The 17,808-nt window shown below is 34.8% G+C and overlaps 1 protein-coding gene across 4 annotated transcripts; it reads left to right on the top strand.

Annotated features, from left to right (window-relative positions):
- Nucleotides 1-907: 907 nt before the first annotated feature.
- On the top strand, nt 908-13,731 carry LOC115883034 (alpha-tocopherol transfer protein-like). Of its 4 annotated transcripts, none has more exons than XM_030901473.1 (5): nt 908-964; nt 1,118-1,418; nt 11,005-11,188; nt 12,587-12,763; nt 13,458-13,731. In XM_030901473.1, exons 2-5 carry the CDS (start codon nt 1,132-1,134, stop codon nt 13,644-13,646), a joined length of 837 nt encoding a protein of 278 aa, XP_030757333.1. In that variant the 5' UTR covers nt 908-964; nt 1,118-1,131; the 3' UTR covers nt 13,647-13,731. The 4 variants fall into 4 exon arrangements, with proteins under 4 accessions (XP_030757333.1, XP_030757202.1, XP_030757272.1 ...); XM_030901342.1 differs by having other exon boundaries at nt 914-964; nt 1,077-1,418; XM_030901412.1 differs by having other exon boundaries at nt 964-1,024; nt 1,077-1,418.
- Nucleotides 13,732-17,808: the final 4,077 nt, after the last annotated feature.

Below are 17,808 nucleotides of genomic sequence, written 5' to 3'. Positions count from 1 at the left end.
TAATGCTAAAAAAGCGTCGACAGGTTCATCAGGGACGTGCATATGGGTTATCGCTGAAATATTTTTCGAAAAAAAATATGTGCGCCACTGACTTTTTTCTTTTGAGAGCAAAATTGTATAGACCGTTTAATGCCAATTAAAAGTTGTATCGTGATATTTTGTCGATTTCAGTCTCCTTAATGAGTTAAACGTTATTTTATTAATCACAATTAATAAAAATGAAATAAAAATAAAATTATTACATTACTTATTTATCTAATCTATTATTACTATTAGATATTATTACTATAAGCCCAACCTACAGGAAATTATGGTATTTAAGATAATTACAAAAGAACTAATTTTAAAATGTTTTAACATCCTGTTACTTTAAAACTATGCATTTCCATATCCATGTTTTTAGGAACTTTTATTCATAATTTTTGATGAGGAATCAATGAGTACTTTTTTAACATTTTTTCAAGTTAATAATATTAAAATGTTTTAAATGTTGATAATGGAAATTTTTACTCAGCATTACACAGCTTATACTATTTCGCCAAGAAAAAACTTTTCGCTAAAGAGAAAAAAGTCCGTGGCGCACATGTTTTTTAAGAAAAATATTCCAGTGATAAAACTCTAACCTCCTGTAAATACGAAACAAAGCAGAATCGGATCTAGGTACGTTAATATTAAAAATAAATCTTATTTTTACGTTACGGGCACATCATTCTTGAAACACCCTGTATAAAACTATATATAATTAGATCTGGTTGATTTACTTAAAAATAACGGTATATAAAGATGATATAAATGCAAGGAAATGTTAATTTAAATATACATACATAGCTCATGAAATATACATGATTTTCAAAAGTTAACCTTTATATACCGCAGGTACATAATAACAATACCCCCTTTTAATTATTGATAATTCAATTTTGCTGAATATATCATTAAATCCACATAATACCATACTTGCCAGGTAAACTCATTTCATGTTTTTTTATAAAAACGATAGAGTATAGTACAGTTTAAGTGAAAGGTATAAGGTTGTAACTTTATTGAAATTAATTTGGTTTACTGTTTACTTTAAGATCTGACAAGTATATTATTCGCTTCTATCGCGACATTCTAGCTAGAAAAATCCAAATGTTGAAGTTACCTTACAAGTTTACATCAGAACAAATTGTAAAAGAAGGTCGTACATCGTTTGAGAACATCGAGGTGGTAAAAAGATGGCTTGATAGTGTGGATGATCAAAATATACCGGTGATACAAGATGAGTTAATCGTTATATTTCTACTTTCGTGTGATAATGATATTCCTTTGACGAAAAAAACGATAAAAATGTACTACCAATGCAAAAAACAAGCACCGGATATATTCGATGACAAGGATATGAGCAGGAGTGACTTGCAAAAAGGACTTAATACAGTGTAAGTAAGAGTTTATATTTTATTTTTTTGTGTTTGGTGGGGTAGTTTCGAGTTTCATTTGTATTATTTTGTGACCTTATAATAACTAATGACCGGTTGGGATTAGACGGTAAGTGTGTTTGACCGGTGAGCCGAGATAAAGGTCCATTTTCGTGCACCTTAAAATTTTGATGTATTTTAAAGTTTAATATAGCATGTTCTAGTGGGGCGATTTTGATGATTTTTTAAGCAATATGTAGCCAAATTATTTCACTTTCTAGTATCTTGTTCTAAATTAAAAATAAAAGTTGTTATCTGTCAATTATACAAGGGTAAAACAAAATGTTGATATTTTGGTGAACGTTTACAACGCCCTGTGGAATATTTTAAGACAGTAAGGAATTTAAAAATCATATTATCGTTTAGGTACATCCTTTCTCAATATTTTGTTTTTTAGTTCATTTCAATAGCTTTATTTTTATTGGAGATATTCGCTTTTGAAGAAGACATTAATTTTTACATTAAAACCATGCCTTTGTTTTTGGTTCTAGTTTAACTCTATGGTTCTAGTCAACAAACCTAGTAAGTTGTTGTTTGGAAGCCTTTTTGACATCAGATTTGTTTCATTTAATATTCTTCTTACATGTACCTTCCTTATGTGAAATTCATTATATATTTGCAGGGGTGGATGGGCCATATGGAAAAACGGGAAAATTCCCGGTAGGCCGGTCTCGATCAGAGCTCAAAAAAGATTGGATTAGCAAAAATTAAATGGTTAATCTTCTAACTAAAGTGACTTAAGATCCTTAGTGACTCCATGACTAACTAATCAATTTGCATGAAGATAACTATTGTAAAATGTCTTTCTCTGGGACACTTATAATTTTAATAATCATCCGTTGTTTGTTCGGTTTGAAAATTTTTATTCTACAAGGTGAGTCTATAAGTGCAAATATTTTCAAGGCTGGTAGATCTCAATAAAATATACATAATATATTCTCTTTATAGAGTTTCAAATAAGTCCAACCGAGTTATTAAAGTTAGGAAATTAAAAAAAAATATATATTTATTTAAAAAAAATTGAGCCACCTCAATTTTTCGGTATTTGCATCTGTTTTAGTACCGTAATATCAGAGATTGAGAAACTATACCATGGGGGAAAATTTACGGTGAACAGGAAGTTCTAAAAAGTTTTTTAACATATAAAGGAAAATTTAAAAGAAAATGCTCGATTTTTAACATCTTTTTTTGCAAAAAAGTGTTCCTGGGGGCGAAATATACCACCCCTGAAAATATTTGCACTTATTTAAGACTCACCCTGTATAGTTTTACCCACTATTCTTTTATTAATAACTAATAAATATGACTGACTGGCAGCAGAAAAAAGAATGAATAGCATTAGGTAAATTTAAATAGTCTCGTCCTATTTAATTTAGAAAGAGATACTAAAAAGTCAAATCATTTAGCTACAAATTGCTTAAAAGATCGTCAAAATCGGTCCACTAGAACACAATATACCGGGTGCGTCTCAAAAGTGGCTTACCCCAAGCCCACGGCCACACAGAAAGCGTTTTTTGCGTTTTTAGCGTGAAGCGTCTTTAGCGACTAAAACAAAATAACAGGATTATATAGGAGTGGCCACACCAAAAGCGTGTAGCGTTCGGCGTGTCTCGCAAAAGACGCAAATGAAAACAAATCAGTTTGTTTTCTGTAGCGTCTTTAGCGTTTTCTACGATACCCCGTCACAGGCGAACGTTATAGTTAATAATACAATAAAAATAAATTAAATAGTATTGTTGCGAGCCGGTGTGGACTCGACCTAACCTCACAATATGGCCCGCCCTCGGATGACCTTAACATCGCATAGACACCGCAATGATTCATTCGTTCGAGAAGAATCGAGACCCACTAGAATGGACTAGTACATACGAGAACATTCGAAAACCTTCTCTGCGCACCTAACGATCTATGGACTATTCTAGATTTCTTTTGCTGTAGATATAAAAGCCGGCGGCAGTGGCCTAGAGAGGGCAGTTATAAATATACCAGTGCAGTTGACACGCTAAAATTCAAAATAAATTCTTAGTTATAAATCGTTTGTAAATAGTTCTATAAGTCGTTTATCGTTATTAGTTTTGTTAATTAGTGTTAAATAAATAGTGTTTAAATAAATTGTGACTTTCTATGCACACGGAACCGACGAAAAACGTAACAATTGGTGCCAGTTTGAGGCCGCTGCGAGAGCGAACGGATGGACAATCGCTGAAAAGGCTACCTACCTACCTACTGCTTTGACTGTCGCACTGCGAGGAGATGCGACTGATATCCTGCAGACATTGTCACCATCGGAACAGGGAGATTATCAGCAATTGGTACGACATTTAGAAATGAGGTACGGCCAAGCTCATTTGGAACATGTCTATCATTCCCAGCTAAAAAATCGCATTCAAAAGTCAAATGAGTCTCTGCAGGAGTTTGAAGCTGACGTAGCCCGCCTCGTTCGCCTTGCGTACCCTGCTATGCCCGAAAATGTTATGGAGGGCTTAAAAGTACAGGCTTTATTGATGGTTTACGTGACAACGAGACAAGGCAAACACTTCTTTTAGCTCATCAACGCATTTGGGAGATGCCCTAGCACGTGCCCTGGAATTTGAGGCCGCGAAAGAATGCTCTGGGTCTCTAGGATTTGTACGGGCTGTTGAGGAGTGTTCCGACGATTCCAAAGTGGAAAGGATTGTGCGGAAAGTACTGGATCAGTATATGATCAAGAAGGGGGGACCGATTCGCTGTTGGAATTGCGGACAGATGGGAAATCGTTGCAAAGAAGAGAAAGAAGTGAAAGTCTTAAGGACGACCGTGGTTGGTGATACTTGGCAAACCGAGGATCTTGCAAATGACCAAATCAGCGATCCAGAGTTGGGCTTGGTGATTAACTGGAAAAACGCGGACCAGAGACCAACGTGGGGGAAGTTTGCAGATATTCGCCGAACGTGAAGTCGTACTGGGCCCAGTGGAATTCCTTAGTAATAGATAACGGACTACTTCGCCGTGTGATCGAGAGACCGGAGGACAAGAAGAGAGAAGACAGATCGTCATTCCAAAGAAGAGGGTCCCAGAAGTCTTGGAGGAAGTTCACAATGGAACCAGCAGAGACATCTTGGTGTTACCAAGACACTTGGCAAGCTGCGTGAACGGTTCTACTGGGTGAACTGCAAAGAAGATGTGAGGGCCTGGTGTAAGAAATGTGACATTTGCGCAGCCATTAATGGGCCACAAAAGCGTGGTAAAGCCCCTATGCGCCAGTACAATGTTGGTAGTCCCTTCGAACGAATAGCGATCGACGTGGCTGGTCCTTTCCCGGAGACGAACGATGGCAACAAATACATTGTGGTAGTAATGGATTACTTCAGCAAATGGGTCGAGGCCTACGCGTTGCCAAATCAAGAAGCGTCCACGATTGCTGATGCCCTTGTTAAAGAATGGATCTGCAGGTTTGGTGTTCCCATGGAGCTTCATTCAGATCAGGGAAGAAACTTTGAGTCCAATCTGTTCCAAGGCGTCTGTGAAGTCCTGAACATCCGCAAGACCAGGACGACTGCTCTACATCCACAATCCGATGGGATGGTTGAACGCATGAACAGAACTATCAACCGTTATCTGGCCAAAGTAGTCTCTGACCACCAAAGAGACTGGGACAAATTTCTTCACCTGTTCCTGTTGGCCTACCGTTCATCCGTCCAAGAATCTACAGGGCAAACTCCAGCCAGCATCGTTATGGGACGGGAAGTGCGCCTACCCTGTGATCTGAAATTTGGTTGCCGACCGGGAGAAGAAGTCGCCGGAGAAGATTATGTCCACACACTACGTCAAAGGATGGACGACATTCATCAGAGAGTCCGCCTAAATATTCAAAGTGCTAGTGACCGAATGAAGGAACACTACGACATTCAAGCTGAGCATGGAGGATACCAACCAGGGAAGTTGGTGTGGCTATATAACCCGCAGAGACGTCGTGGGTTATCTCCGAAGCTACAATCCTCGTGGGAAGGGCCATACGAAGTCATGGATAGAATTAATGACGTCGTATACCGTATCAGAAAATTGCCAAAAGGAAAACCGAGGGTAGTCCATTTCAACCGTTTGAGCCCCTACCAAGGCGAAATAGAAGATCGTGCTGGGACCGTGAGAACCTGCAGCTTTGATCCCCCTGATTCGGAGATGTCCTTTGACGATTTCATGGCCCGATACAACAGCAGTGAGAAGGCTCGCTATGGTGTAACCAAAGAAGATCAACGAGACCTCTTTTCCGTGCCTCCTGATTATTCGCTCGCTCATTGTGTGGCTCGAGATTTGCGGATGTCCAGAGGAATCGCTGCGACGTTCAATGAGAAGTTTGGGCGTGTCGGAGAACTACGCCGACAGGATCCAGAGGTTGGAAGCGTCTTGAGGCTAACCGACAATGCACATGGTCAAGCAAGGCACATCTTCTACCTGGTCACCAAGGAATGGTCCCCGAGTAAGCCGACTTATCTCAATCTATGGAAGACCCTGATTGAACTGAGAGAAGCCCTGCTAAACAACAACATTGCACGATTAGCCATTCCGAAGCTGGCGTGTGGACTCGATGGTTTGAGTTGGCGTACAATCCGGAACATGATTGAAGTCTTGTTCAGATTTACGGGAATCGAGATCCTCGTTTGCTGCTACAACCCAAAGCTGAGATCGGGAGAGAAAACTGTAGACTGCTATTTCTACCAGACTTCGCAATGTACCAGGGGCCAGCTTTGCAAATACCTTCATTCACCGTATACATCTCGGGACGAGCATGTGCCTAAGAAGGGGGCAGTGTTGCGAGCCGGTGTGGACTCGACCTAACCTCACAATATGGCCCGCCCTCGGATGACCTTAACATCGCATAGACACCGCAATGATTCATTTGTTCGAGAAGAATCGAGACCCACTAGAATGGACTAGTACATACGAGAACATTCGAAAACCTTCTCTATGCGCCTAACGATCTATGGACTATTCTAGATTTCTTTTGCTGTAGGTATAAAAGCCGGCGGCAGTGGCCTAGAGAGGGCAGTTATAAATATACAGTTGACGCGCTAAAATTCAAAATAAATTCTAAGTTATAAATCGTTTGTAAATAGTTCTATAAGTCGTTTATCGTTATTAGTTTTGTTAATTAGTGTTAAATAAATAGTGTTTAAATAAATTGTGACTTTCTACCCACACGGAACCGACGAAAAACGTAACAGTATGCATTTTTTTTCATCATACGGTATTATCTAAAAATATTTTTATAAAGAATATCTACTGTTTAGGAAGATTTTGTTAAATTCAAAAATTTGAAAGAAATATTTGAAAAAATGTAGTTTGTAATGTTGAAAAAGTAATAAATTAAAGGAATATTTTCCTAAGCGTAAAAAATAGTTTTTATGCGTAAAAAGGTTTTTTTAACAGAAACAAATAGTTTTTGACGCGTAAAAATTAGTTTTTTACGTGTAACAAATAGCTTTTTATACGTAAAAAATATATTTTTTTTGCGTAACAAAAGGTTTTTTACCAGAAGCAATAAGTTATTGACGCGTAAAAAAAATATTTTTTACGTGTAACAAATAGTTTTCTACACGTGAAAAATATTTTTTTGGGTAAAAAAGTTTTTTTACCAGAAACAATAAGTTTTTGATGCGTAAAAAAATAGTTTTTTACGCGTAAAAAAATATTTTTTTACGCGTAACAAATCAATTTTTACACGTTATAAATAGTTGTATACGCGTAAAAAATAGTTTTCTATCAGTAACAAATAGTTTTATACGCGTAAAAAATAGTTTTTACGTGTAACAAATGTTTTTTTACACGTAATAATTTGATTCATTTTTACAAAATTTGTATTAAAATATCATTATTTTTGATAAACACGTGGACCGCTCACAAATACACGTCGCGTCACTACGTATTTCTAAGCCGTTAATACGTTTCGTTACAACGAGCTCGTGTGTCAGGGCCGTCTCACTAGCTCGTATGTAACGGCCTTGAATTTTTACCCCCAGCGCGCGTAAAGAAGTTTCACTTCAAAATGTTTCATAAATCATGTCCTAAAATTGCATTAGCAACTAGAAATATTTACTATTCTATTATATAATTATAATTATATAATATAATTATATTATATTATAATTATAACAAGTAAAGTACGAACCAACTAAGAACATGTCACGACCTTGATAGAAAACGATCGCCTTCTCTCTTGGGTTCTAATCATGGACGCGCCAGTGCAAGAGAGACAAACGATGTCTAAGTGATGACGCTCGTAGCATGTTTTTAGTTGGTTCGTACTCTACTAAAACCACAACACTACAACATAAAAAAAACGATACACATATAAACTAAAATTCGTAAAATAAATGGCAAATAATAATAATTATTATTTTTACTCACACCACTGGCACTAGCAGTAAATTGTGTTTGTCTCCGAATATATGTATGCCCCGGCCCGTCCACAATTCAATCCCAGCATATTTTATCTTTGTCTCTTCAACGCTAACGGCGCCAATCTCGCCTATCTCTTTCTCACAGGATTGATTGTTGGACGGGCCGGGAATCCACGAGCTTGCGACGTTGATAGAAACTGCAGGCCTGCCGCGTCTTTTGCGTGTTTTTAATGGACACAAATCGAGAAAAGTGCTTAAAACGGTAAAATCGCTAAAAGAGCTTGAGACGCAAAAAACGCAAAACGCTAAAAACGCTTTCTGTGTGGCCGTGGGCCTAATAATAATAACTTTTTTATTTTTTCAGATAAAAAACGAGATTTGGTATGTTAGTATATGACATAAATTAGGATTGATTAACGCATTCAATTGTTTTGGCCACTTCCTGTTTCTCCGGAAATGACTACAACTTTTGATTTTTAAATGGCACCCTTGGTATATTTTTACTTTATTTCATAGAAAACGACATTCTGAATAGAATGACATATCATATGTCTACTTTTGACATTTTCGCTATAAAAAAATCGTATTTTAAATTGCAATCTAGAGTGCCATGGCTGTGTTAAAAACACTATTTAATTTTTAACCAAGGAGGGTGGCTCATTAGCATATTTGGAAAAAGCATTTCTTTACGAATAATTTGGTACCACGCACTTGGTATTTCGAGTCAAATTATTGTCGTTATGAATCGCATGCTGCAATTTCAAATAAACCATATTCGAAGATGTCAAAAGTTGACGTATGATATGTCATTCTATTCAGAGTATCATTTCCAAAGTAACAAAATACCGACAGTGCTATTTAAAAATCAAAAGTTGTGGTCATTTCCGGTGAAACAGGAAGTGACCAAAATCAATTGAATGCGTCAATCAATCCTAATTTATGTCATATACTAATATACCAAATCTCGTTTTTTTATCTAAAAATATAAAAAAAATTATAGGGGTGAGCCACTTTTGAGACGCACCCGGTATAAAACTTTAAAATACATCTAAATTTTAAGGTGCCCGTTTTTTGTGCCGAGTGTATAAATGATATTCATTATTAATATTGTTAAAGAAATATATTTCTAATAAAAATAGCCGTTAAAATGACATTTTTATATTGACAATCAGGTCGCAAAAATTAATACAGTTTAATAATAATTAAACATAAAATTGTGACGTTTGAAAAACAAAACAAATTGTAGTAAAAATTTTGACAGAAACAACAACATTTTGTGTCTTTTAATATAGCACTTAACAGCACTTAGCAGTAATTAAAGTTGTTAATGATCTAGAGCAATTAGAACATAATATAGAAAATGTTATATTATGATTTTCTTCCGATGTAATGATTTCCTGAGTGTGTTGAAAAACTCGCTTGGAATTTTGCACCTCGCTTTTTCTATGAAGTAAAACAGCGAAAAAAACTTAATTATGATTACTCGGGTGTCTGGTTTATTTTTTAAATAATTAATATTCGACAGAAATATAATGCTGACATTGCTGACGTCTGTATTTGAAAAAATTCCTACGAAAAACAGTAATAAATATTATTAAGTTTCAGCAAACTAAAATTAACAGTTTTGTCAAAGTAAATGTCTGTAATGAACAACTAAATGAGTTTAATGTACCTAGTTATAATTATTTGAAGACTAAATTATTATTTTTTTTGCTACATGTAAGGCTTATTGTGTTTGAGACTTTAACCATCGTCGTTAAAGAAATGAAGAAAGTAGAAGAATAATTATTGTTCTTCAGACATTCTCTTGATTTTTTAGACATCCTGGTCCCCTGAAGTCAGTTTTTTGAGCAGGGTTTGTAAAACACCCAGTTTATTCCTTTCCTGCAGCCAAAAACCGACGTTTTTTTAAGATTCCTGCGAAATTTTGACACAATATCTCTGATTTCTTCGTTAAATAATTTGCAAATAGCGGCTATACCGGGTGTTGCATCGTCGAGCGGGACATAGGAAATCCCACGTAAATTTTAATGGGGTCAATTATTGACTTCCCTGATTATTTTAGAGAATAATTCTATTTAGGTTTATTGAAGAGCACTAAAACCCACATTCAAAAGAATATTTCACATTCAAAAGATATTTTTGATTAGCCCGTTTACGAGTTATCGCCGATTTTTTTTTAAATATTTCTACTTTCTTCTGGCCCTGTATTTACTTATGAGCACCAGTCAAGGTAAAAGATAACTGTCAAATGAAGTTGTCATTTAATAGTACCTAAATTAATAAGTTATTGAATATTGTAATAATACTATAATTAACCTTATAATTGATTACTTTATTTTACTTTAATTCATATTAATTTGTATTTATAAATACATCTTTAAGATTTCCGATGTAGGAATGAGTTTTCAATAATAATAAAGCACTAAATAGGTAAATTTCTGAAATGACAACTTCATTTGACAGTTATCTTTTAGATTACAGTTGAGGGTTGGAACCTTTGGTGTTACACAGCAAAATAAAAACACTAAATCACCACAATACACAAAAACACTTTTACTTTTACACTGGACGCGCGTTTCGCTAACCATGTTAGCATCGTCAGCAGATGATTATAAACATCTGTTTATAATCATTTATAATCATCATCTTTATAACATCAGATTATAATCATCTGCTGATGATGCTAACATGGTTAGCGAAACGCGCGTCCAGTGTAAAAGTAAAAGTGTTTTGGTGTATTGTGGTGATTTAGTGTTTTTATTTTGCAGTTATCTTTTACCTTGACTGGTGCTCATAAGTAAATACAGGGCCATAAGAAAGGAGAAATATTTTAAAAGAAATCGGCGATAACTCGTAAACGAGCTAATCAAAAATATCCAAAGTTATTCTTTTAAATGTGGGTTTTAGTGCTCTTCACTAAACCTAAATAGAATTATTCTCTAAAATAATTAGGGAAGCCAATAATTGACCCCATTAAAATTTACATGGGATATCCTATGTCCCATCCGACGATGCAACACCCGGTATACCTGCTCGAACCACTTTGTTTGCAAGACACTACCAAATCAATCTTTGTTTATGAGTGTGAAAAATATTCGTTTATAAATAATTAATAGATTATTATAATAAATACAATATTATTTGAAGCTTTTTTTATTCTTTTTCAGTCATATGTCTAGCATCCCAGTAAGAACAGAAGAAAACTATGTAGTTCATTTTTTCAAATTAAACGATCCTAGTTATTCCAATTTTGACTTAGTTCCAATAATGAAGCTTTCTTACATGTTATTAGACATTACCCAAGAGGAAAATTTACCTAATGGGTTGATTGCAGTGATAGACATGAGAGGTGTAAGTTAAATTACGAGGATGGTCTGAAAAGTTTCCGACTTCAACGTGAAGATGGCAGCACCCGTAGATAAAAGCTAGTTAATTTTTATTGTTCATCTGTTGACAGTTATTCACAAAAATTTCAGTCATTTTGGATGCGCGGTTGTTATGTAACAGCCGTTTGAGTGAGTTGATGTGAGTGTTTTTGCGAAAATGGACAAAATCGAGTATCGAGCTGTACACTAAATATCTGGTTTTGAAAGGCAATACGCCTATACAAATTAAACATGAGTTGGATTCTGTGTATGGGGTCTCTGCACCATCATTTATCCACAGTGAAATTTTGGGCAGCTGAATTTAAACGTGGCCGTAAGAGCTTGGGAGACGATGAACATTCGGGACGTCCAAAAACTGTAACTACCGACGATAATATCGCCAAAGTTCACCAAATGGTGCTAGACGACCGCCGAATTGAAGTGAGAGATAGCAGAGATTTTGAACATATCAAAAGAACGTGTTTGTCACATATTAAATCAAGATTTAGGCATGAGAAAGCTGTCCGCGCGTTGGGTGCTGCGTTTGCTCACGTTAGACCAAAAGCGTGTTCGAATGAACATTTCCAACGTTATGTTGGCGCAGTTTAGGCGCAATAAATCCGAGTTTTGGCATCGATTTATTACTGTAGATGAAACTTGGATACACCACTACACACCAGAAACAAAAATACAGTCCAAATAGTGGACGGCAAAGGGAGTACCAGCTCCAAAAAAAGCAAAAACTGTTATTTCGGCTGGGAAAGTGATGGCGACTGTTTTTTGAAATAGTCATGGAGTTATTTTAATGGATTATCTTCAAAAAGGAAAAACCATCACAGGAGCATACTACGCATCATAACTTGACAAGCTAAAAGCAGAACTTGCGGAAAACGGCCACATTTACAGAAAAAGAAAATCCTGTTTCATCAAGATAACGCACCGTCTCACACCTCAGCGATTGCCATGGCGAAAATCCACGAATTACGGTTTGAACTCCTTGACCATCCGCCTTACTCACCAGATCTAGCCCCTAGCGATTTCTTTTTGTTCCCTCATTTAAAAATTGCGCTCGGAGGACAGATATTTTCGTCAAATGAAGAGGCAATCACCTTCGTGAACCACTATTTTGCAGAGAAAAACGCCGAATACTATTTGGACGGGATACAGAGATGGGAGCATCGCTGGGGAAAGTGTGTAGAGTTACAAGGGGACTATGTTGAAAAATAAAAACAAATATTCAGAAAAAATGTCTTGTATCTTTGTTAAGTCAGAAACTTTTCAGACCACCCTCGTACTATGATAAAATTGTGTGTGCACTATGTGTTTTTTTTTGTTTCACTTCAAAAATTTGAAGATTTTGTATTTTTTGTATTTTTACTTTTAGTTTAGTCTGATGCACCTAACCCGATTAAAACTAACAGCTATAAAGAATTATCTACAATTTTTACAAGAAGGCATTCCTCTGCAGTTGAAGGTGATTCACGTACTGAATGCTGTCTATTTCTTCGACAAAATTATGAATATCATCAAGGTTTTTATGAAAACCGAACTTATAAACATGGTAAGAAGCATATTTAGTTCTTAATTATTATGTAATATTAGTTTTAGTCAATGACTAAAGAATACAAGGACGAATAACACCTGCGACCAAATCGTTATCATACCACCAAACAGTGCCGTGGCACATATTTTTCTTAACATAGTCGCTTGAAGAGATATTTTATTTTTGATAAATGTTTTGACTACGCCTATGGTGTATGCGGTGGTGTCATACTAATTAATTACGAAAAAAACGTATTAAAATGTTAACAAAAGGTACAAAACTAGTATCGACGTATAGCACATAGCAAGTACATATAATATCAGAAAAATAATTATCAAATTCAATAAAAAAACGCTAAAAAGGTGGAGTGGGCTGTTTATTTACCTATGGAAACGTAACTCCTGGCTCTTTCTTATCGCTGCTGCTTTTACACTTGACAGCTGAACAACTAATCACCATTGTAATAAAGTTTATACAAAGTTTACTACACAGAAACTATTAAAAATCGCTAAAATTGTCGCTGATGACCAGCTGATGAATCATTCGTTACAACAAAAAAAATGGCGTCTAACATCACAAATTCTGGTGCAGCCTGTATATTGGCGTTACATGTTCTTTCATATTCCTTAGTCGTTAGTTTTAGTACACTATTTTTTTCACCCTGTATGTAGATTTTTGTTTTATTATTAATAATATAAAAATAAATTTTCAGATTAAGGTGCATCCTCCAAACATAGAAAGCGAAAAATTATTTTCTTTGATACCTAAACAATGTTTGCCTGAAGAGTATGGTGGAGATTTACCTTCGATAGAAGTTTTACATGAAAAAACTGTTAAACAATATACAGAGAAACAGGATTTTTGGAAACTTGAAGAAAAAATGAGAAAAAACAATAATTGATCGTATCAAATTGTATGTTATTTTGTTTAATATTAGTTTATTGTTGTTACCAAAATTTTTTTAAATAAATATATTGTAAAAGTTTTGAAGGAATTACTTACCTAGAGAATTTATTTTTTTTAAACCAAAATTAGGGGCAATCTACATTAAAGGCTGTTCAGCCATCATTCACCGTTACGTCATCAATATTTGTCAAATATGAGTTTTAGAGTGTATCTGAGATCAGTTCATATTGTTTAGCAGCGGCGTGCGGTCCATGGAAGCGGGGGAAGCACCGCTTCCCTAAACTTTTTAAAGATAAAAAAATAAATAGTTAAACGTTAACAATACTGTTATTTTATAACAAAAAATTAATTTAATTTGTTAAAATTATTTATTTGAAACCTTACATAAACGTAGTAAATTTAATTAGCCGTTTACTGCATGGATGCGCGCCTGGAAATCGCCGCCGGTCGCCTATGCCTCCTTCATGTAGGTGTTATTGACCTCGAACGCAAACGACAAATTTAAGCTGGAAAATCGCGCACAGTTGCTAGCGACGGCAGCGATCTTTCGCCCGCCTTCCGCGACTTTTCATTTATCGGGACGGGTTCGCTTGCGATTTTATAGGTAATATTGTATTTTTTTCGAATTTAACTTACTCTGTTTCGTTTATAATGGAGGGTCAAGAAAGACAATCTTCTGCTTCTGCTAGTGTGGACAATAATTTAGACTGTGTTTGTGTTATATGTGTGATATTAAAAAAGGGATTTTTTAGTCGGAACTTCCAAGAAAAAAATGACATTATTAGGTCTGGTAGGCCTAACTATTAACGGAAAATCCGAAATTTTATGATGTTGTTATAGACAAATTTGCAATGGCTGATAGACGAATAGACCCCAAATACAAATAGGTGCCTATCGCGCGTCAAGTGCTTCGGAAAATTAATTTAAAATATCGTATTTTAACTATTATAACTTTATGTGTTTCTGTTTGTTTAACAATTTTCGATAGAATTTTAATCGAACAATGGAATTGGCCTCGGAATTTTCAAAGGAAAGTTTTTTAAGAAAATGTAAAAGTAAAGTCTCGAAATAGGGTTTTTTACCGATTCACTTTCGTTTAGAAAATTTTAAGTACGTTCCTCCCATCAGTTTGTGTTTTACATAGGAATAGAAATATTACACCTTTGCATTGTACTTACTTGATATACGGCGTTCACGGGCAAGAGTGTTATACCAGCGTCCCTTTCTCGAGATAAATAATTTATAACCTTAGCAATAAGCTCTTGTTCATTTTCGTTAAATATTTGAGACATTTTTGCAATAAAAAAAATTGAATTTTGTTTGACAGCAACACATAGATAAATGAAACAAGTTTAGATTGGAAAGTGCCCATAAGGACAATGTAAACACTATTTGGCGCTATTCTTGCAACGGTCGCGACCTAAAACTTTTGAAAATTTCGGAGCGGTTCGGCTTTTTCCGGAATTATATCGCCAAATATTGTTTATTCAAATTTATTATTATTTTCGTTTAATTTTATAAATAAAATACAGTGTGTTGCATACAAGAAACTTTATTTTATATAAGGACGCATGTATGAAATACCTATGAAACACTGGAAACCGACGTTATGCCATGATCCACGATGGTTTTTGCAGTTCACAGTTCACAGTTCACAGCACAGCTTTTTAAGTTTTTAATGCCACTTTTTCACAATTATCACCGGTTGGAGTAAATAAAACTTGAATTAAACTCACAAGATAGCAATAATTACTTTGAAAATGTACGTTATAAACACTTTTCGGAATTAATTTAATGAGAGCGGTTTTGATTTTGAAAGATTATTATGATTTTTGAAGATTCTGACTTTGACAAGAGAAAATTATTTCTGTTTTTGTTAGCCGTTGTTCTTAGCGACCGCTATAGCAGCGCCAGATCGCGTATAACGGTCGCGACCCAAAATAATTTCGCGACCCAAAATTTTTACGGGATTTCCAATCTAAACTTGTTGCATTTATCTATGCAGCAACAATCGAATTCTAATTTTGACATTGATCGATGTCCGTCAATAAAATTATAACCCCAAATCAAATGACAATGACACTTACTAAAAAGAATATGCAGTGATTTACGAAATGCCCTAATGACGTCACCAATCTCTTTTATCTGGTTGGCAAGTGATTGAGAGAGATCGACAATATTGTATGACGTGACGTTGAACGATAACTGAACATTCTATACCGTCATTCATTAACATATTTTTTGTACAAGTTAAAGAATTACAAACAATAAAAAGACTTTCACTATTAAATATTTTTTGTAGTGTTAAAACAAACATTTACAAAGTGCTATTAATTTTTTGATAGATTTGTACATAATAATAAATCAAAATGTGTTATGTACTTCCTGACAGTTCTATAAAATATGCTATATTGGAAACAAAACGTAACAAAACAAGTGCATAAGTTAAATAATGCTACGAAAATTACATTCATTCTTCACTGGTTACCTACTAATTAAAACACTGTAATATATTGATGAGATTTTGACAGTAACTGTTAACTGTCTATACAGAGTGAGTCTTCAATAAATGCAAATATTGTCAGGGCTGGTAGATCTCCATAAAAGAAACATATTTTCTCTTTACCGTTTTTCCAGTAAGTCCAAAATAACCGAGTTATTTTACTTTGAAAATTTCCAAAAAAAGTTTTGCTTAAATTTTGAGAACCACTGGATCTTCTTGTACATTTAATGTGTAATACTACCATATTAGCAATAAATATGTTTTTTTTAACTAAAAACTAAAAAAAATCCAAAAATAATTTTCAAGAAATGACAAATCTTTCAATTTTTCTTTGTAAAAACCTCATAATCGTGTTTCTGGGGTCAAAATATAGTACCTACCCCTAACAAGATTTGCACTTATTTATGACTCACCCTGTATAATACACGTTACATGTAGTAAAATTAATTATGAAATTGACTTAGAATTAGATGTACATCAGAGATGTACATCAAAAGTAACACCGTGTAGTGTAACTTTAATGTCATGCTGTGGGTATGCTTTGAAACAAAGGCATATCTACTGGCAGGTACAATTTCGATTGGCCACAGATATCGAACGCTGTATTGCTCAAGACACATCGGAAAGTGAAAGTAAAACGTGAATATACGTCTGTTTATGTTACGCAACTGTCGTTTCTTATTTTACATTAGGAATTATGAAAATGGTTTTCGGTAGGTAAAGAGAAAATACAGCCCGGAAAACGATCGACTAGGTCAAGTTCTTGACCTCGTTGTGTCCTTTACTGAAAGTTGCATTAGATATGTACTTATAGTTAATATATACATATAATCCGATTCACGAAAAATGATTATTGCGTCAGATATATCTTCTTCAAATCTAGAATGCCCCTTTATCTAATGAAGAAAACATTCGACCAATGTATACTACCGGTCATGACCAGGATGGGGAAGTGGAAATCGGCCCGGGATAAACAGACAACCGGCCCAAATCCACAAAAACAAAATGACCATAACGAAGAAACATATTTTATTTATTAATACAAGGTGTCCCGGAAATAAGTGCTAGTATTTTAACTGGTAGTATAGTTGAACCCCAGAAACACGCCTATGAGGTTTTTTTTTCGCAAAAAAAAACTTTTCGGAAAAATTCGGAATTTATTGAAAAATGTTTTGGAAATTTTTTTAGTTTTTAGTTAAAAACAAAGGTTAAAAAACATAATTTCTTGATAATATGGCAACATAGGTAGTAGATTAAATTTAAAAGAAAGAAAATCTAGAAAAGATTCAGAAAGGTTCTCAAAATTTGAGCAAAAAATGATTTTTTTTGGAAATTTTCAAAGTAAAATAACTGCGTTATTTTGGACTTATTTGAAAAACCTAAGTGAAAAACGATGAAGAGAAAATATGTTTCTTTTATCGAGATCTACCACTCCTTAAAATACTTGCACTTATTTCTGGGACAAGCTGTATATAAGTAAGGGTGTTTTTCGCTCGTGCGAAAAAGCTCTTTTGCCTCCGGTTTTTTAAAAAAAAAATTAAATTGTCTTGATCAACATTTTCGTAAAGACCAATATTGGGTCGGACATCTGAATTTTTACTACAAAATGGCTCAGTTTTAGAGGGTTCTACTGCTTTATTTCCATTATCGATAA

This window comes from Sitophilus oryzae, unplaced genomic scaffold (assembly GCF_002938485.1).
Source record: "Sitophilus oryzae breed Bouriz unplaced genomic scaffold, Soryzae_2.0 scaffold_1000_pilon_pilon, whole genome shotgun sequence".
In the NCBI taxonomy this organism is placed as follows: domain Eukaryota; kingdom Metazoa; phylum Arthropoda; class Insecta; order Coleoptera; family Curculionidae; genus Sitophilus; species Sitophilus oryzae.
Note: the sequence above shows the minus strand (reverse complement) of the source record. Positions and strands in the feature narration are given on the sequence as shown.